This window comes from Sinohyriopsis cumingii, chromosome 5 (genome assembly GCF_028554795.1).
Source record: "Sinohyriopsis cumingii isolate HCF-2022 chromosome 5, ASM2855479v2, whole genome shotgun sequence".
Lineage (NCBI taxonomy): Eukaryota > Metazoa > Mollusca > Bivalvia > Unionida > Unionidae > Sinohyriopsis > Sinohyriopsis cumingii.
The window spans coordinates 19764575-19786489 of record NC_142965.1 but is presented as its reverse complement, the minus strand read 5'-3'; the positions used below and the strand labels follow the sequence as shown (position 1 = coordinate 19786489).

General features: G+C 37.6%; 1 protein-coding gene across 4 annotated transcripts in view; it reads left to right on the top strand.

The window, feature by feature from the left end:
• Positions 1-21915, top strand: part of LOC149798736 (unconventional myosin-XVI-like) — a 480183-nt gene that overhangs the window by 54414 nt on the left and 403854 nt on the right. For all 4 annotated transcript variants that reach the window (XM_089957605.1, XM_089957606.1, XM_089957604.1 and 1 more), the window contains exons 8-10: positions 1889-2127; positions 2715-2886; positions 10575-10685. In XM_089957605.1, coding sequence (XP_089813731.1) covers positions 1889-2127; positions 2715-2886; positions 10575-10685 — 522 coding nt within the window. The remainder of the gene's footprint in view (positions 1-1888; positions 2128-2714; positions 2887-10574; positions 10686-21915) is intronic.

Below are 21915 nucleotides of genomic sequence, written 5' to 3'. Positions count from 1 at the left end.
AGACAGAACATGAATGGAATTAACTTACCTATTGATGCATAAGACAGAATATGAATGGAATTTACCTTATCTATTGATGCATAAGGCAGAACATGAATGTAATTTACCTTATCTATTGATACATAAGACAGAACATGAATGGAATTTACCTTAATCTATTCATATATAAGACAGAACATGAATGGAATTTACCTTATCTATTCATATATAAGACAGAACATGAATGGAATTTACCTTATCTATTCATATATAAGACAGAACATGAATGGAATTTATTAGGTTTAGCACTTGTACCTTTAAAATAATTTGATCTAACTGAATGCAAAATAGACAGAAAATACAACTCAAAATGGTGCAGATCTAGCTCATAAATTGTGATCTTCTTATGCTCCTAAAACATGATGGTGTATAAGTTAACCATGAATGCTTAACTTGCTTTCAAACCTATCTTGAAGGCAGACAACACGTTTCTATTGCAAAGAAACTTTCAGATAAGAAATTGATAGTCAGGTGTTCCACGTGGATCAGTTCTTGGACCATTACTCCTTCCGCTGTGCATCAATGATTTACCATATCACATTCAGCTAAAAGCTATGAGATTAGCACTAAATTAAATACAGATTTTGTAAAAATGAATAACTGGTGTGAGAACAATGGTATGAAGATAAATGCAGCCAAATCAAAAGTCACGATCATAAGTAGGCAAACAAGAGTAAAAGCTGAGAAAAATAATTTCAAAGTAATGAGAAGAGGAATGGATGTACAACAGTCTGAAAATGAAAAACTACTTGGCATCATAATAGACCATATCTTGTGCGTGAAAATATAAGTTGATAAGGTCATTAAAAAAGTTAATTCACTGCTTTATCTCTTGAACCGAATAAAATCCTATTTCTCTCAAAAGCAGACAAAGATATTCTACAATACATATATCATGCCACACCTAGAATACATATATCATGCCACACCTAGAATACATATATCATGCCACACCTAGAATACATATATCATGCCACACCTAGAATACATATATCATGCCACACCTAGAATACATATATCACGCCACACCTACAATACATATATCATGCCACACCTACAATACATATATCATGTCACACCTACAATACATATATCATGCCACACCTACAATACATATATCATGCCACACCTAGAATACATATATCATGCCACACCTAGAATACATATATCACACCACACCTACAATACATATATCATGCCACACCTACAATACATATATCATGCCACACTTAGAATAATGTTGTTCTGTCTGGGGTAAGAGCAGTGCAGCAAATCACGAAAGATTACTGAAATTTCATAAAAGAGTAGATAGAGTTATTCTTGTTACTGACTTAGATACACATCAACAAATCTTTTTATAACCCTAAAGTGGCTTCCATTTCAGCCAAGAACTCGGTTTCAGAAGGCTTTACTAGTATATAAATCCTTACATGGATTGGCCCCTGATTATCTTAAATGTAATTTTAAATTTGTTGAAAATGTACATATGTATGAACTAAGATTCATCTCAGACAACAAGTTATATTTACCTAAACCAAATTCAAAATTTTATAAGAAGATTGTTGCTTTTGCTGGAGCCATACCACCTTATATAAAGTCAGCTGATTCATGCCCCACTTAATAAAAGCTTCTTAGTCAACATTTACAGAAACAATCATTTGTATGATTTTGCTTAATTCATTACTACTCTCTTTAACACATTGTTAATTTGCATTTGGAACATCATCCTACAATATTCCAGGCTTGAAAAACACTTTTTTTCCCCTAATGGGAGGAAGAGCTTCAAGTAGTAATAAGTTCCTTGACATGTGTGTATTGATAGATTATTTGGATTACTACTATGTTCTAGGTGAAGGCTGTAAAGCTGCTACTGAAGCACAAAGCCAATCCAAATGCAGTGGATGGATTTGGATTGAAGCCATCTGCCATTACAAACTCTGATGAGATTCGGGGACTTCTGTTGAAAGCTGAGCGGAGGGTCACAAAGGGGGAGGTGAAGATTGAGAAGAGTGAGGATGAAGAGGATGCAGCAGAAGAAGCAGAGCAGAAGACAGCAGTGCAGATCATTAGAGTCAACAGCAAAACTATGTATGTGTCATATATATTTAGAAGAGTTTATACCCCAGATTGCCTCTTCTCCTATCTTTGGATTTTGCCACATAAATTTAACACTTTATGGCCTGTGAGAAAATTTTGCCAAAAGTTGGATCTTTGCAATGCACCCATCACTAGTGGCTCTTGTTGTGTTTAAAGTCCTAAACCATACAATTGTAGTAAGTGAGTTGTCTTGAAATGTACCCATAACTAATGGCTCTTTATGTGTTTAAAGTCAGAAACCATACAGTTGTAGTAAGCGAGATGTCATGCAATGCATCCATCACTAGTGGCTTGGTTCTGCTTAAAGTCGGAAACCATCAAAGCTTTCAGACTTTCATTCTTGAAGTTGAATTTCTTTTGCAAAATGTTTTGAGATTATGGAGCTGAGCTGTCATGAATGCATAACAGAGAACTGACACTTGTATAATGACTGTAATGGCAATAAAGTTAGATGAAACATTATTTTAATTCAGATAAGTTACAGTGAAAAGTCATAGAATCTGAACATTTCTACTTGTGTAGAATCAGCTCTTCTATTTTCTACCTTTGTTCATACTTCTTTTCTTACTCTTGGTCAGGAAAAACAAAAAAGGATCATTTGGCAGAGAGGATAAGTTGATGGAAGCCATGATGATGTACTCCACCATACAGGATGATGGGGGAGACAATTATTATGAGTCCATAAAGGAGAAGGAGAAAGCTGAAGAAGATTATGTCTCAGCCATCTGGAAAGCTGCATCCTCAGAACAAGTTGGTTGAGTTCCATTTAAAACCTATTGTGCATGGTCAGAGGGCATGTGAGATAAAATTTACATTGTAATTAATGAAAAGTTCATGTGTATTCATCACAAAATTAGGAATACACAAAGTATACATTTGTTTTGCTTTACAGCAAACATTAACTTTTTCACCAACTATGTACATTCTGCTCTATTTGAGTCTTTAATAGCTAAAATCCTGTTTGAAAATAATTTTACTCTAAACAATCTCTGACCTCTTTAAATAGATATTTGTTGAAATCACAATTCACTGTGAAGGGTGTATGAGGATCAATTTGTATATCTTTTAACAGTGTTAATACATATCTGTATGGTATTGCTAATGATTATGTATGTACACTGACATTAGAAGTGTAACGTGTGTTGTGCCTTTGATGACAGTGTATGTACAGTGGAACCCCGCTATAACGCGCCCCGCCATAACGCGAATTCGGATATAACGCGGTCATAGCATGGCTCCCGAAATTTCGTATATTCATTCACACATGGAGAAAAAAAATTTGGAGAAAAGTAAAAAAAAACAAAACAAGAAATTAACTTCATTTTGGGCATAAGATTAGTTGTGACTTTTAAAATAATATGATCGTGGCATGGTTCCTGAAATTTGAAATTCATTTACGTGTATTTTTATCGGACCGTGAAAATATTTGTTTAACGTACGAGAAATAGTGTGTAAAACGTTTATTATAATTTGGTGGAAGAATTCGCGTATGACTTTTAATAATAAACGATCGGAACTTAACAATTTATCCAGGTTCTTTAAGTGATTTTGGAGAAGTGATCGTGTATGAATTCTAAAATAATACGATATATATAACGTACGAGAAATAGTGTGTACAACGCTTGGCTTCTGAAATTTATCAATTTGAACAGGTTGTGGTGAAGCTCCGTATTCTACTCTAGAAGAGAAAACTGGTTTCATTAGGTTTTTGAATTGTTAAGCCGAAGTAAACATTATCGGAAGTGATACTTATTACGGATCCATGAGTAAAGCCAGTAAATCGTCTTTGTGATTGTCTTCCATGAAATCTGTATACAGTCGTTGCTCAAACAATAGCCGACATGGGCTTCTTATTTAACTGCAATCACAGCCAAGCAGCAGACAAAGCTGTGGTTGAAACAAGAGTCGCACAATTTAATAAACATCAAAGGACGAAAGCCGCCAACATGTATGCTATGCTTGGCGGTGTGATCAAACAACAAACAGTTGAAAGTAAATAATATCCACTTTATTATCTGTAAATTAAAAGGGTATGAAATTGTACATCCGTTCAGCTTAATTTTGTTTTATATAAAAAGTGATTCGTAACCATTGCAGGTCTTCATTACTTAGTTATCGAGCTTTATCTGTGTACGTTGTTTGCTTATATAAAAAAAATATTTTACTGTTATGGAAAAGCAAGTTCAAAAACGCACGTCGTTTTCTGCTAAAGAGAAACTGTATGCCCTAGATCAACTAAAGAAGGGCAAACAACAAACTCAGCTTGCCAGAGATCTAGGAATCAGCGAGTCCACTTTGCGAGGGTGGAAAACAGATGAAGGAAAGCTCCGTAGTCTACCCAACATTCTTGAAGAGGAAACTGGTTTACAGCGTAAAAGGGTTAAGTTAGCTAATGACAATGTCCTAGATTCAGCTTTGTACCAATGGTTTGTACAAGCTCGCTCAGAAGGTGTTCCAATTTTTGGCCCAATTCTGAAAGCCCAAGCAGAGAAATTTGATCGCCGTATCAATGGAGATGATTCCAAATTTAAGGCGAGTAAGTTCGCGGCAAAGAAGCAAACGTCATTGGATATATTTTTCAAGAAATGACGAAATTTAAATTTGGAACCACACTGACTTTGCACTTTGCGCAACGATTAATTTAGCAGTTTTCACATGTTTCTTTTGATGTTCACAAAATCTGAAATAAAAGTTATTTGCACGCTGAAATCATGCGTTGATTGTTAATTATTCTTGCAGTTGTCGCATATGATAAAATTTTAGCGGTATGAAATTTGTACAGACACCGTATGTAGACCCGGGAATAGCTGCATGCAATGACCGTACGATATCAGACGGCAAGTAAATGGTTTCAATATTTTGTTCATCCTATATTTTACACGACGAATTCAGACTATTACAAAATTATTGAATATTTTAAATCTGTACGATTTTCAATTAAATTACATCCATTATGGATGAACTGCATGCCACGACGGCACGGTAGCATACGGTGTTGATACACTTTTCATGATATAGCGATAGTCTGGTATTATCGGTCAATCTGTCAATCTGTATTATCGTTCAAACAAATAAAAATTAGTAAATGTTTTTAATGCACAGTAATAACCTATAAATATATTAGCCATATATTAGCCATCGATTATTTTGAATATATCTTAATTAATGCATTCCAGTTAATATTCATCTGATGATAAGCTGACTTTTGATCATTGTACATGTATACACGTATATGTTCTCGGAAAAAAGTTAAATATTGTGAAACCCCGCATTAACGCGACCTCGCTTTTAACGTGATCCGATTTTATGGACTCCGATCATCGCGTTATAGCGGGGTTCCACTGTACATTGATATTAGAAGTGTAACATGTGTGTTGTGCCTTTGATGACGGTGTGTGTACATTGACATTAGAAGTGTAACATGTATGTTGTGCCTTTGATGACAGTGTGTGTACATTGACATTAGAAGTGTAACATGTATGTTGTGCCTTTGATGACAGTGTATGTACATTGACATTAGAAGTGTACCACATTTATTTTACCTTCAGTGACAATGTATGTCCATTGATGTTGGGAGTGTAACACATCTGTATTTTACCTTTAATCACAGTACATGTACACTGACATTGGGAGTATAATACATGTATGGGGCATAACACATCTGTATTTTACATGCAGTGACAATGTTTGTACATTGACATTGGGAGTGTAACACATCAATATTCTACCTTCATTGATAATGTATGTACATAATATTGAGAGTGTAACATATCTGTATTGTACATTGTTGCTTGTTGTTGTTACTCCTCATGAACTAATTGGAGAAAAGTCATGAAACTTGGCACAGTTTTTATATTGATGTCTAGATACATTTTAATGAAAACAGTGAAAATTTGGCACAGTTTTAATACTGAGGTCTTGTTAATTCTTAATGAAAATGGTGAAAAATTGGCATAGTTTATTATTTTGGTCTAGTTAGTTGTTAACGAAAACAGGGACCAGAGCTCCAACTCACAGCTCCATATTTGGAGTCATTTGACCTCGTTGCAAATCCAGGAGTCTCATGATTTAAACTTACATCTGTCAGTGAAACATACATGACTGCCCATGATTTAGACTTGTGTCTGTCAATGAAACATACATGACTGCCATTGATTTAGACTTGTATATGCCAATAAAACATACATGACTATCAATGATGTAGACTTGTACTTGTCATTAAACATACATGACTACCAATGATTTAGACTTGTATCTGTCATTGAAACATACATGACTGCCAATGATGTAGCCATATATGTCAGTGAACATACATGACTGTCATGATTTAGACATGTATCTGTCAGTAAACATACATGACTGCCAATGATGTAGGCAGGTATCTGGCAGTAAACATACATGACTTCCATGATTTAGACTTGTATCTGTAGTACACAGACATGACTGCCATGATTTTAACATGTATCTATCAGTAAAAATACATGAATGCTAATTATGTAGGTATGTATCAGGCACTAAACATACATGACTGCTATTGATTTTAACTTGTATTTGTCAGTAAACATACATGACTGCTATTGATTTAAACTTGTATTTGTCATTAAACATACATGACTGCCATTGATTTAAACTTGTATTTGTCAGTAAACATACATGACTGCCAGTGTTATAGACATATATCTGTCAGTAAATAATCTGCTGCTGGTGTTATAGATAATAACTACAATGAAAGCATATCTAGTATCATCTTCATCAAATCTGCATAATTTATGCAGAATTTTGCATAAGTGGGAGCTCTGGGTGACCTCAGACATCTAATATGGCCAGTAAAGTTGCCATTTTAAAATCTTTGTATTGGTACTATTCTTGAATGGATGGTCATATTGACGTACGGTTTTTGCTACAAGACTTTATATAATATGTAAATAGTTTTAAATGAAATCGTGCCAATCTAGCCTCCATCAGGACCACCATGGCAGTCATCTGGAAATTCTTGTTATCATTACAGATTGTTGGATCAACATGGAATTTTCTTGAAAATGCTTCATAAGTTATATGGTCTTTATTGAAAATGATGCAAATAAGAAAATGTTACCACTACTCCAAATGACTACATGAATCTTTAACCGAAAGGTCTTTTTATTGTATTTAGTTGATCTGACTTCCAACATGACCACCATGATGTCCATCTTGAAATATTTGTTACTGCTAATCCTCTTCAATGGAATGGTCATAGTGACATGTGGTTCTTGCTGAAGACCTTCTTGTTATTGGTAGTTGGTTCTAAATAAAATTGGTGTCAATCAAACCTAAATATGGACAATGGCAGTGACCTTGATGATCTTCTTATTTCTCCTTCTCTTAAACAGATTGTCATCTTGACGTGGTTATACTAAATCATTCTTACTATATATGTAGTTATAGTGACATGTTGATTGATTGTACTGCCATGTTGATTGGTTGTACTGACATGTTGATTAGTTGTACTGACATGTTCATTGATTATACTAAGATGTTGATTGGTTGTACTGACATGTTGATTATTTGTGCTGACATATTCATTGACTGTACTGACATATCCATTGGTTGTATTGACATGTTGATTGGTTGTACTGACATGCTGATTTAAAAAAAAAAAAAACACTTGTTGCAATATATATTTGGTCCTTTATTAAACTAATGCTGATCTAAATGGCTACCATAATGGTCAGCTAAATGGCTACCATAGTGGGCATCTAAATGGCTACCATAATGGGCATCTAAATGGCTGCCATAATGGGCATCTAAATGGCTACCATAATGGGCATCTAAGTGGCTACCATAATGGGCATCTAAATGGCTACCATAATGGGCATCTAAGTGGCTACCATAATGGGCATCTAAATGGCTACCATAATGGGCATCTAAACAGCTACCATAATGGGCATCTAAATGGCTACCATAATGGGCATCTTCAAAATCTTTTTATTCCTACTTCTCAGTACATAGTTAATTTTACATTGGCTTTCTACTATAATGCTATAGCAATATTTAGTTGGTCCAACGTGACAATGGCACTTTTCTGACCTCCAATTTAGAAACCATAGTGGTCACCTACAAATCCTCATTATCGCCTCACCTTTTTAATGACTGTGGCACTGGCATGTAGCTTCCACTAGAATGACTGTGGCACTGACATGGCTCTTCCACCAGAATGACTGTGGCACTAGCATTGTGCTTCCAATAGAATGACTGTGGCACTGTCACGGTTGCTTCCACTAGAATGACTGTGGCACTGGCATGGCTCTTCCACTAGAATGACTGTGGCACTGGCATGGTGCTTCCACTAGAATGACTGTGGCACTAGCATGGTGCTTCCACTAGAACGACGGTGGCACTGGCATGGTGCTTCCACTAGAATGACGGTGGCACTGGCAAGGTGCTTCCACTAGAATGATGGTGGCACTGGCAAGGTGCTTACACTAGAATGACAGTGGCACTGGCATGGTGCTTCCACTAGAATGACTGTGGCACTAACATGGTGCTTCCACTAGAATGACTGTGGCACTGTCATGGTTGCTTCCACTAGAATGACTGTGGCACTGGCATGGTGCTTCCTTAGAATGATTGTGAGACTGGCATGGTGCTTCTGCTAGAATGACTGGCACTGTCATGGTGCTTCCACTAGAAGTACTGTGGCACTGGCATGGTGCTTCCACTAGAATGATTGTTGCACAGGCATCATGCTTCCACTAGAATGACTGGCACTGTCATGGTTGCTTCCACTAGAATGAATGTGGTACTGGCATGGTACTTCCACTAGAATGACTGGCACTATCATGGTGCTTCCACTAGAAGTACTGTAGCACTGGCATGGTGCTTCCACTAGAATGACTGGCACTGTCATGGTGCTTCCACTAGAATGATTGGCACTGGCATTATCTTCCATTAGAAAGACTGGCATTGGCATGGTGCTTCCACTAGAAAGACTGCATCACTGGTATGGTGCTTCCACTAGAATGAATGTGGTACTGGCATGGTGCTTCCACTAGATTGATGGCACTGTCATGGTGCTTCACTAGAATGACTGGTACTGGCATGATGCTTCCTTGAAAATGATACAGATCTGACTCTTATTTGTATGGATAGTGACTTTTGAGCTTGATATCCTAAACAAGCATGAATGAATTTTTATGAAACCCATCTTGTGAATATATAACAAGTATGAATATAATTTTATGAACACCATTTTGTGGATATATAACAAGTATGAATATAATTTTATGAACACCATTTTGTGAATATATAACAAGTATGAATATAATTTTATGAACACCATTTTGTGGTTATATAACAACAATACTTTTAATGATGCTTGTTTAATAACTTTTGCAAAATAAATATTTATTGTGGATTCAACTAAATTATAGCATGTGGATATATACTGACATTGTAGATCTGAGAGGACTTATATGGTCATCTATCCACAATATCAGATTCAATGTCAAAGGCAAAGTAAAGATTTTTTTTACTGCATTTGATATGTGAACATGTAAAGTCATTCATGCAAGGAAATATTTTTGTTTCCAAATGTTGGTAGCTTTTTGAAAATGTTTGAGTTGTTTTCACTGCACAATGTTTTAAATGAAAAAGATGGAAGAAAGTTAATGGACCTCTCATGGATTTGACTGTCATTAAAATTTGTGATGTATTAAAGAATGCCTGTTTACGTTTTATGTCTACTATTTGAATCGTTTATTCATATTTCAGTAGTCATATGATGCCTGTAAAATATTTGGGTTGAAATACATACTGAATTAATTTTGCATGCATCTAACTTCCTTGTTTTCTAAAATGAAGAATGTGAGAGCTCTGTCATGTTGTCTCTCAAGACCAAAGGCATAAATCATAGGTCAAAATTTATATTTTTTATGGTGTTTTCATTTTAACAGCATAATTATTTTCTTATTAAATTTAGGATGTGATCAGTTTTGTCCATTTGTTCTTTCATATTCTATTAATACCTATTTTAATTTCACACCATATGAAACATATTCTTCTGCTGTAATTTATACTATGAACATGTTTGAATGTGAATTTAATACATGTATTATGTACTTTTATATATCAAGTATTATGTATTTTATATTTTTGGATTGATTCAGGACCATTAGTTGGCAACATGCTTTAAAAAGTTTTCATCTCTACTGTGCTTATTTTAGGTCAAGATGATACTTTTAACAGAAAATTTGAATTGATTTAAGTGAGAGACATTTTGGTTTCTGAGTTAGTTTTATTTGAATTAAAGAAGGAAAAATATGGATCAGATAAATATTTGTTTTTAAAAAGATTTTGGTTTACTGCAGTTGTGGTCTTGAGAGGTTTCATTGTATGTTGTTGTCAAATCTAATAGAATATGATTTTGGAAAATGTTTTGATACCTTGTATTTTTCCTTTAGGGTGATCTCCCCTTTTGTATGGAAAATGACAATCTGGCAAATGTTGGAGACATAAAAGAAGAGACCATTCTGACTGAGATTCAGAAGAGATATTCAAAAAGTCAGATTTATGTAAGTATCTTGCACATGCTTAGAAAGGTCAACATACTGAACAAAGTTCAACATGCTTAGCAAGGTCAACATACTTAAGGTTAGCAAGGTCAACATACTTAGCAAGGTCAACATACTTTGCAAGGTCAGATTTATGTAAGTATCATTAATGAGATTGGCAAGGTCAACATACTTAACAAGGTCAACATACTTTGCAAGGTCAACATACTTAAGGTTAGCAAGTTCAACATACTTAGCAAGGTCAGCATACTTTGCAAGGTCAGATTTATGTAAGTATCATTGACATGTTTACTGGTATATCTTTTTTTCTATGGTACCATGCTCCTTTTCACTGCACTGTTATGTTGGTAGCTTCCGTCAGTAAGAAACATAAGGTTATTCTCAAGGAATCTTGTTACCACTTTAATGATATTTTCATTATTTATGGAACAATAGTGTACATTTTTTTACCTTTTTTTGTTTACAAAACAGATGTATTGTCATAAATTAATGGTTACAAATATAATTCTATTTATGATCCTTTAATTACATCTTTGATTCCTGTCATGTATGCAGTGACCAAATGAATTGTGAAACAGTCTGGGCCAAAATCCAACTTTCACAATAATGTCAGATTAAAACCCCACCCTCTCCCAGCAACACACATGTCTTAACTAGTGTATTTGAATGTATTAAGTATATGTACTACTTTGTTAGGCTGTGAATCACCCTATGATTTTCTGGGGTGCACTTGTTTTCTGTCTATCTATACATAATTTCTCAAGTTGACTAAATATTTTCTTGTTTGTTGAGTAAGTGTGTTTAATTACTGGCCCTCTCTGATAAATATCTTTCCGATGTGTTGGCATCCCACTCAAAGTTAACCTGCCTATCATATCAATAGTGTAGCCTGAAAATTGAAGGCTTTGGTATCAACACTTGATATTTTTATCAATATTATCTCTATTGTCAGCTGTATGTCTTTCATAGTATCAGCTACAGTGTAAGCCTATTCATCCCACTTTAGTTACAGTTGTTAGATTGCAACTTATACAACAATTACTATACACACTGCAAATATATCTACAGTGAGGTACTTGCTATTGAATTATTGGGGGAGGGCTGATATTTTCTTTTGAGCTGAAGTATTTTCTTTTTTTTATCTCAAGATAATTAATATTTTTGTTCCTATTAATATCATGGATATAATATGGTGTTATTTTGTTCCTATTAATATCATGGATATAATATGGTGTTATTTTTTTCCTATTAATATCATGGATATAGTATGATGTTATTTTTTTCCTATTAATATCATGGATATAGTATGGTGTTATTTTTTTCCTATTAATGTCATGGATATAATATGGTGGTTTTTTTTATTACAAATCAGACCAAGGTATTTTCCCCCAGTTATTGACAGATGGAAATAAACAAAAAAGGTAGGCCCCTGCCCCAAGACATTGAATTGTTGGTCACTAATATAATTGCAGTATTGTTGTTGGCATTCATTACTCTTGAGAGATGATGGAAGTGCGCCCATGAGAGATGTCCCAGTTGGTGGTCTGCTGTGGCTATGGAGCCCAACATGGGAGTGGCAGTCCTTGCTGCACTTGAAGGTTGGGTCTGATGTGTATTGTAGCTGCTTCTTCTTCTTCTGAGATCGCTTTTCATCAGCTAGCAAGCATAGCTTGTCCTCGCCAGCTTTCAAACCATTGATCAGAGTGTGTTGCCAGCTGGGCCTGTCTAGAGCGAGCTCTTCCCAGGTGTTGACATGGATGTCGAGGGCTTTCATGTCACACTTGCAGACATCCTTGAAGCAGAGATGTGGTCATCCAATTGACCTTTTGCCAGAGGCAAGTTCCGAATAAAGGTCTTTGGGGATCCATCCGTCACCCATCTGACGTACATGGACCAGCCATCTGATGCGATGTTGGCGGAGGAGTGTGGCCATGCTGGGAATCTTGGCACGTTCAAGCATCTCATTCTTTGCTACTCAATCACTCCAGGTGATCCCAAGAATGCGTCAGAGACATCGTATGTGAAAGGTGCTCAGTCTTTTCTCTTGTGAGGCATACAGAGTCAAGGTTTCACTGGCATACAGGAGAGTTCTTAACACACAGGCATGATACACAGAGATCTTAGTGTTCATGGTCAGCATGCTGTTGTTCCATGCACTCTGTGACAACCTGGAGAGAGTTTTTGATGCCTTTCCAATCTGCTTGTTGAGCGCAGCATTGAGCGATAGGTTGTTGGTGATGGTAGAGTCGCTGGAAAATGAACTGACTGACCACCTCAAGTTCATAGTTGTTGATGATGCTTGGGGGCTCCGCATTCTGAGCCATCACGTTTGTTTTCTTTGGGCTGATGGTCAACCCAGACTCATTGCAAGCATAGCAAAGTGGTCCATCGGGTGCTGTAGCTCAGCTTCTGTGTGAGTGGCTAGGGCAGCATTGTCTGCGAAGAGCATGTCCCTGATGGTTGCTTCTTGCACTTTGCTCTTTGCCTTCAGTCATGCCAGGTTGAACCGTCTGCTGTCTAAATGTGTGTGCAGGTAGATCCCTTCTTTGGACACCCCAAAGGCATGCTTGAGCAGGACAGCAACGAAGATGCCGAAGAGCGTGGTGGCAAGGACGCTGCCCTGTTTAACTCCGCTGCAGATGTTGAAGGGGTCGGACATTGAGCCATCATACTGCACTGTGCCTTTCATGTCATAGTAGAAGGACTGAATCATGCTTAGCAGCTTTGGAGGGCATCCAACCTTCGCCAGGATTGTGAAGAGTCTCTGCTGACCAGATCGAACGCCTTGGTGAGGTCTATAAAAGCCAGGAAGAGGGGTCTGTGTTGTTCTCTGCATTTCTTCTGCAGTTGCCTGATGGAGAAGATCATGTCCATTGTGGACCTGTCTGTGCGGAACCCGCATTGCGACTCTGCATACACTCTGTCAGCAAGCATCTGCAGTCTGTTCAGGATGACGCATGTGAAGACTTTACCCATGATGCTGAGAAGGGATATACCCCTGTAGTTGTTGCAGTCACTTCTGTCGCCTTTGTTCTTGTACAGGGTTACGATGTTGGCATCTCTCATGTCCTGAGGCACTGCACCCTCATCCCAGCACTGGCAGAGGAGGTCATGCAGGTGTTTGAGCAGCACACTGCAGCTGCACTTGATGACTTCTTCTGGAATGCCATCCTTCCCTGGGGCTTTACCTAAGCACAGTTTCTCTAAGGCCTTCTTTAGTTCTGCCACAGTAGGTTTCTCGTCCAGTTCGACCATGAGCAGGAGGTTTTCAATGGTGTTGATGGCATAGTTGGTCACGTGGTTCTTTCTGGAGTACAGTTCAGAGTAGTATTCCACCCAGTGCTCCATCTTCTTGCACTTGTTGTGGATGGTATCACCTGCGGCAGACTTTAGTGGTGCTGTCACTTTCTTTGTGGGACCCATTGCTTTCTTTATGCCATCATACATGCCTCTGATGTATCCGATATCTGCTGCTGACTGGATGCTCTGACATACATGTAACTGAAGCCAGTATTCGTTGGTGCACTGCCATGCTAACCTCTGCACTTTGCTTCTGGTAGACCTATATGCCTGTAGAGTTCTGTGGCAGGGAGATTGCTTGTATTCCATGTGAGCACTGCAACGCTTTTCTATGGCTGGCATGAGTGTGGTGGAGTTAGCCTCAAACCAGTCATTGTTCTTTGACTGCTTCTTACCGAAGATCCATGTGGTTGTGCTGTACACAGTTTCTCTGATATGATCCCGTCGCTCTTTGGCACTGCAGTTGGGAGGTTCTGAATCAAATGTCTTGGAGAGAGCATAAGTGAATTCCTCAGCTTTGTCTGGGTATAATGTCTTGCTCACGTCAATGCATGGTTTATCCTCTTTCCTAGAGCAGTGTATCTTCTTTGGCTGAAGCTTCATTTTGCAGCACACCAGCAAGTGGTCATTGTTGCAGCAAGCGCTGTGGAAGGTATGTGTAAGTAGCACACCCTTCATTGCAGACTGTCTCGTAATAATCAAGTCCAGTTGATGCCAGTGTTCAGACTGGGAAAGCCTTCAAGACACTTTATGCTGTGGCTTTGTCTGAAAGAATGAATTATGATGCTGAGGTCGTGGTACAAGCACATTTCTAGGAGTTGCTGCATGTTCTCATTCATCTTCCCAATGCCAAACCTGCCAAGACAGGAAGGCCAAGCATCATGGTCGGCACCCACCCTAGTGTTGAAGTCGCCCAGTAATATCAAGTTCTCCTCATTGGGAATTTTGTAGATGAGTGAGTTTAACTCGTCGTAGAACTCATCCTTGGTATATGCGGTGGTGCTTAGTGTGGGAGTGTAAATGCTGATCAGGTTGACAGGCCTGGTTGTGGTGTGGAGGCAGAGGGATAGCAGTCTTCTGTTTCCTTGTTGGCAGGGTTCTATCATCCCCAGCAGAGAGTTCCTGATGGCGAATCCAACACCAAACTCTCTGGCTTCATCAGTGCTCTTTCCTTGCCAGAAGAACATGTAGTTCTTGTTTCTGAGGGAACCGGAAACTGGTAGCTGTGTCTTCTGTAGTGCGGCGATGTTGACCTGGAGTCTTGCAAGTTTGTTGTTCATGACTGAAGTCTTTCAAACATCACTAATTGCCTGAAGATCATCTGAGAGTCCAGTCAGCATGGTCCAGACATTCCAGGTACCTAGCTTGAGGATTGGAGGTTTCCTTGTTGGTTTTCGTTTGTTATTTCTTGGTGCAGTAGTTAGAGTCCACTTTGTCAGGTACTTATATACCTTAAGCTCTACACACACAGTAAAGCAGACGAACTGTGGTGGGACGGCACCTTATTGTCTGGGGGCAGCCTAGCTTGAGGTAAGCGGTAGCTGTCCAGTGAGACCTGTCGGTCTCTCCTACCATCGGTAGCAACCCCTGGCATCTGACTCTACGCCAATTGAGCGATGACTAATAACCAATAAGCTGCTGCTTCCCCTGTTGTGTCGATGCTGTGAAGCAAAGCTGGAGTGTCCTCTCCAGGGCGCAAACCTGGGCAGGGTGATGTGGAGAATCAGCTGTTGCCCATGCAGCTAAATCCCCCTCTCCATGCAGCTGATGGATCCAAGGGAAAGGACAAGCCGATACATCATGGTACCAGCGACGTCGCAGGAGTTGACACTGAAAATAATGCCAAGTCAACTTAGGGACTCTGTCTCCGGATTTTCTGTTAGGGTTTACTCCCTTAGCCTTTCCCATGAGAGGGTATAGTTGCAAGGCAGCAAAGGTTTGAAGTCAGAGTTTAACGTTTCCTAGATGGGTGACCACCAAAGATTAACGAGCCCCATCTGCCTGAAGTGTCTGGTTTTGAGGCACCAGAAACTCGCCTGTCATCCCTTCTCCAGTTGGTTTAAACAGGTTCAGCTGGGCTTAGTTAAGCCACTCATGAAGGCCTGGAGCTGGATTTGGTTGTCAGAGGCTCTATCAGATGCAGGCCATTGGGGTTTTTCCAAGGGAAGAGGGTGCTTATCTCCCACATCCGCCCCCGGTGATAACAACTCTTGCAGTATACCATGGTACTTAATGTGGTAAGTTGAGAAATACCTTGGTATGACGTGGTACAAAATTGTTCACAGTGCCTAGCTCTAATGCTTAGCATTGTCAAATTTTTGTACCATTAACAAACTTAGCAAGGTCAACAGCCTTAACAAGGTCAACAACTTTAACAAGGTCAGCATCCTTAACAAGGTCAGTGTCTTTAACGAGGTCAACATCCTTAACAAGGTCACTGTTCTTAACCAAGTCAACACCCTTAACAAGGTCAACATCATAAATAAGGTCAACATCCTTAACAAGGTCAGCAACCTTAACAAGGTCAACATCTATAACAAGGTCAATGTCCTTAACAAGGTCAACATTCTTAGCAGGTCAGATTTTGTAAGCATTATTATAACATGCTTAGCAAGGTCAACATATTTAGCAAGGTCAGATTATCTAAGTATTATTAACATGCTTAGCAAGATCAACATACTTAGCAAGGTCAACAGCCTTAACAAGGTCAGCAACCTTTAAAAGGTTAACATCCTTAACAAGGTCAGTATCCTTAACAAGGTCAATGTCCTTAACAAGGTCAACATTCTTAGCAGGTCAGATTATGTAAGTATTATTAAGATGCTAAGCAAGGTCAACATACTTAGCAAGATCAACATCCTTAATAAGGTCAGCAACCTTAACAAGGTCAATGTCCTTAACAAGGTCAGCATTCTTAGCATGGTCAGATTATGTAAGTATTATTATTAACATGCTTAAGAAGGTCAACATGCTTAGCAAGGTCAGATTTATATAAGTATTATTAACACGCAAGGTCAACATACTTAGCAAGGTCAGATTATATAAGTATTTTTAACATGCTTAGCAAGGTTTTAAATTAACATTTTTTGATTGTGTCATGTTATATAATAGTTTCCTAGTACCCTACAGCATGTTGTACCATTAGTCCTAGTACCCTACTGCATGTTGTACAATAGGTCCCTAGTACCCTAAGCATGTTGTACAATAGCTCCCTATTACCTTAGAGCATGTTGTACAATAGGTCCCTATTACCCTACTGCATCTTGTACAATAGGTCCCTAGTACCCTACTGCATTTTGTACAATAGGTCCCTAGTACCCTAAGCATGTTGTATAATAGCTCCCTATTACCCTACTGCATCTTGTACAATAGGTCCCTAGTACCCTAAGCATGTTGTATAATAGCTCCCTATTACCTTAGAGCATGTTGTACAATAGGTCCCTAGTACCCTAAGCATGTTGTACAATAGCTCCCTATTACCTTAGAGCATGTTGTACAATAGGTCCCTATTACCCTACTGCATCTTGTACAATAGGTCCCTAGTACCCTACTGCATTTTGTACAATAGGTCCCTAGTACCCTAAGCATGTTGTATAATAGCTCCCTATTACCCTACTGCATCTTGTACAATAGGTCCCTAGTACCCTACTGCATGTTGTACAATAGCTCCTTAGTACCCTATAGAATGTTGTACAACAGGTCTCAAGTACCCTACAGCATGTTGTACATTAGGTCCCTAGTACACTACTGCATGCTGTAGGAGGTAACTAATGTAAGCAGCCTATTTACTTTTGGATTTAAGTGGAGATAACAAATCATTGTCAAGTCTACATTAATATGAAAATCAGACATATAAATCATTTGTTTTGTTAGTGGTTGTTTGTTAAGGTTCTGAATAAGGTTTTCCATTAGCAAATTTGCCCTACCTCCCTTTGATAGATTCTCATTAAGGTTTTCATAGAAAATTTGCCCTAACTTCCTTTGATAGATTCTCATTAAGGTTTTTCATTAGCAAATACACCCTAAATCCCTTGATAGATTCTCATTAAGGTTTTCCATTAACAAATTTGCCCTACCTCCCTTTGATAGATTCTCATTAAGGTTTTCATAGAAAATTTGCCCTAACTTCCATTGATAGATTCTCATTAAGGTTTTTCATTAGCAAATACACCCTAAACCCCTTGATAGATTCTTATTAAGGTTTTCCATTAGCAAATACACCCTAAACCCATTGATGGATTCTCATTAAGGTTTTTCATAAGCAAATACACCCTAAATCCTTTGATAGATTCTCATTAAGGTTTTCCATTAGCAAATACACACTAAACCCCTTGATAGATTCTCATTAAGGTTTTCCATTAGTAAAGTTTCCCTAACTCCCTTTGATAGATTCTCATTAAGGTTTTCCATTAGCAAATTTGCCCTAACTCCCTTTGATAGATTCTCATTGCCCGGCTGTAGAATGTCCATCATATTCCATTAAAAACGATGGAAAACGCTGGAAAACCCTGAACAATTCTTGCATGGAAAATGCTGGACAATTCTAGCATGGAAAACGCTGGAGTATTTGGACTATTATTCCAGGCTATGTCCAGGGTAGGCTGGAAAACCCTGGACAATTCTAGCATGGAAAATGTTGGAAAATTCTAGCATGGAAAACGCTGGAGTATTTGGACTAATATTCCAGCCTATGTCCAGGGTAGGCTGGAAAACCCTGGAAAATTCTAGCATGGAAAACGCTGGAAAATTCTAGCATGGAAAATGCTGGAGTATTTGGACAAATATTCCAGCCTCTGTCCAGGGTAGGCTGGAAAACCCTGGACAATTCTAGCATGGAAAATGCTGGAAAATTCTAGCATGGAAAACACTGGAGTATTTGGACAAATATTCCAGGCTATGTCCAGGGTAGGCTGGAAAACCCTGGACAATTCTAGCATGGAAAATGCTGGAAAATTCTAGCATGGAAAACGCTGGAGTATTTGGACTATATTCCAGGCTATGTCCAGGGTAGGCTGGAAAACCCTGGACAATTCTAGCATGGAAAACAATGGAAAACCCTGGACAATTCTAACATGGAAAATGATGGAGCATTTGGACTAATATTCCAGTCTTTATCCAGGGTAGGCTGGAAAACCCTGGACAACACTCAAATTTACTGAAAATTGTTGAAATATTTTATGAAAACGAGATTTTTAACAGTGATGCAACTTTTATTTGATGATAATTTCAAGAAGAACATGATCCAAATTACCCCAACCAACTCCTTGTATTGACTGTGATGTTTAGTAACTTTTAAACAAGGAAACAAAAATTAAAAACTATACTTGTCACTGGTAGCTTAATAGGGTGTGCACTAGTATTCAGTAGACAACATGGCTTAAGTTGTCATAAATGTCGCTACACTTCTATTGGTGTGTCATAAAATCCAGATTACTGGCTTCTTAACATCATCTGAGTTTCTAAAAATATGTTCTCTTACTCTAGTTATAGTTTGAATTTATTCTGAAGCAATCTTAACAAAATAACAGAAATTCACGTTAATTTCTATCTCAATTTTAATTAAAAAAATTTAAAATATTTTTTTTTTACACATGTTGTTTCATAGTTCATTCACCACATTTCTTATTTTTCTGTTGTCACCACTGGAGTCTGTGGAAGTGATGGTACTCTTGATGGTTTAACCAAATCGCAAAGCTTCTGCCTCGCCATCACCTCCCCAATGTTATACTTCTCCTTGATGATTTCTGAAATACAAATCATTGTATATTAATGAATAGAATCAAGCAAGATTTCAAATTTATTTCAATCCCATATATATATATATATATATATAGAGAGAGAGAGAGAGAGAGAGAGAGAGAGAGAGAGAGAGAGAGAGAGAGAGAGAGAGGGGGGAGTGAGAGAATGAGAGTTATGCCTGAAACATTTCATGCAATTACAGTACTTTTACAATCCCTGAGGTTGGTAATTGTAATGAGGCACTTGGCTTGATGACTAACTTAATAGGCTTAAAAACCTGTGCTCAGCATTAACCCTTTACCTCATGCAAGTGTCTTTTGACGCCTCTACTCCATTCACGTGGAAGCGCCTTTTGATGCCTGCTGTAAACATCAGCCATTTTAAGCCAGTTTTCATAGTGCCACCTTTGGGGAAAACCCCCATTTAGATACTACATTCATTTCTGTGAATGACAATTACATCAGATCACGTGGTCATTGTTTATGCCCTGGTCGATATCTGCTATTTAAAGTAACTGGGTCATAATCTCCACTCTCCAAAATGGAGGTCGCGGATTTCATTCAATACTTACGAAGTTTTCATGATTAGAATCACAACTACGAAAGATTCAATAACTTAGGTAAAGGCTCTGATATTGATGCAGGCAGCAATTAGTTTTCATAAATTATCAAATTCAGATGACTTAGTGATGTAGATGCAGACGACAAATTGTAAATTTCAAGTGTGAGAAATGGCAGCTACGATTGGTCATGTGGCCTCACTGACATGACAGTGAATGAGTCCTCTCAAGATTTTAAAGCATGTAAAAAAAATTTCAGTGAAAAATAATTATGCAGCTATAACAATCAGACTTTTAATCTTAAATTTTTCCACACATAATAGATGTGTACCAAAAATGTAAAATGGTTACAATTGCTGTTTAACGTAAAATACACTACATTGCTTAACAGTTAACAGGCAGGCCTATGCGTATGGAGTCGAATAGGTAACAGGTGCTCTATTTATAGCATGCTGCACTTTGTAATTATGCTCTATAAGGTAAACTGTTAAGAGGTTAGTGTAAGTACTGGTCAACCTGGTGTCAAGATAATGTGAATGGGTGGGAGACATTATGCTACATGTCTGTGGCATGATATCCCAGTGCTAGATATCACTATAAATTGCCACACTGCAGACATCGTAGTGATGTGACTAAATATTTGTTAAAGCTACGTTACTAAATATCTGAATCACACACACACAAACTGGCTACCATATACATGCAGTTGTGATTATACCATTTAAACTGAAAGTAGATTTACATTGTCCATTTGAATATTGCCTGTCTACACTATAATGTTTCAAGTAGTAGTTGTGTATATGTTTAAATTTCATAATAATGTTCCAGCCTTGGTTCATAAAAAAATTTTGTTACAATTTGGCATATATTTTGTCATAGGGTAACAAAGTTTAAAACGCATGGTTAATAATTTAAAATATACCATAAATTATTTGAATTCTGGACTGGTCTTGCAGAGGTGGCCTTGTGTGTACTTATTATTGGCTCTTGCCCCAGTTAGCGTCTTGCCAATATATTCACCAGAGCTGTACAGCATTCTGAATATTTATTTAGCAGCTTTGTTAAAATCCAAAATTTCACATATTTCTGCCTCATGCTGGGTGTGAAAAAAAATTTAATCCAAATTTTCACCATGATTATTCATATGCACTAAGTTTCTGATTTATTTACTTATCTGCATAGACAACTCCAGGTTACAGCTAATGTTCTAGACATTGGAATTTGAAACAAATGTTGTATTACCTCTTGCTTGCTTAATTCAGATTAAAAGATCGAAGAATTTCAGTGAAGCTGTCGCCATCAAGTTGTTTACATACCTGTGCCTTGCAACTTTTTTCTGAAATTAAAGGACACAAACTAAACAAGTATTTTTGGTGAGGAAAATTGATAATCATTTCCAACAGTTTACAACTGTACATTCTTATTAATTATACAATAAGTTACTATTAAATATTACTGAAATGGCTGAATATAAATTGGATAGACAGAAACAAGCCATAATCTGAATTGAAGATTAATTGGAAAAGAAATCTACCGGTATATTTCCTAGTCAGTCTAAAATTAATTAAAACAAATATAATTTATTGCTACAAATAGCACATTGTCTGGAAAATAATAACGAAAATGTAAAAA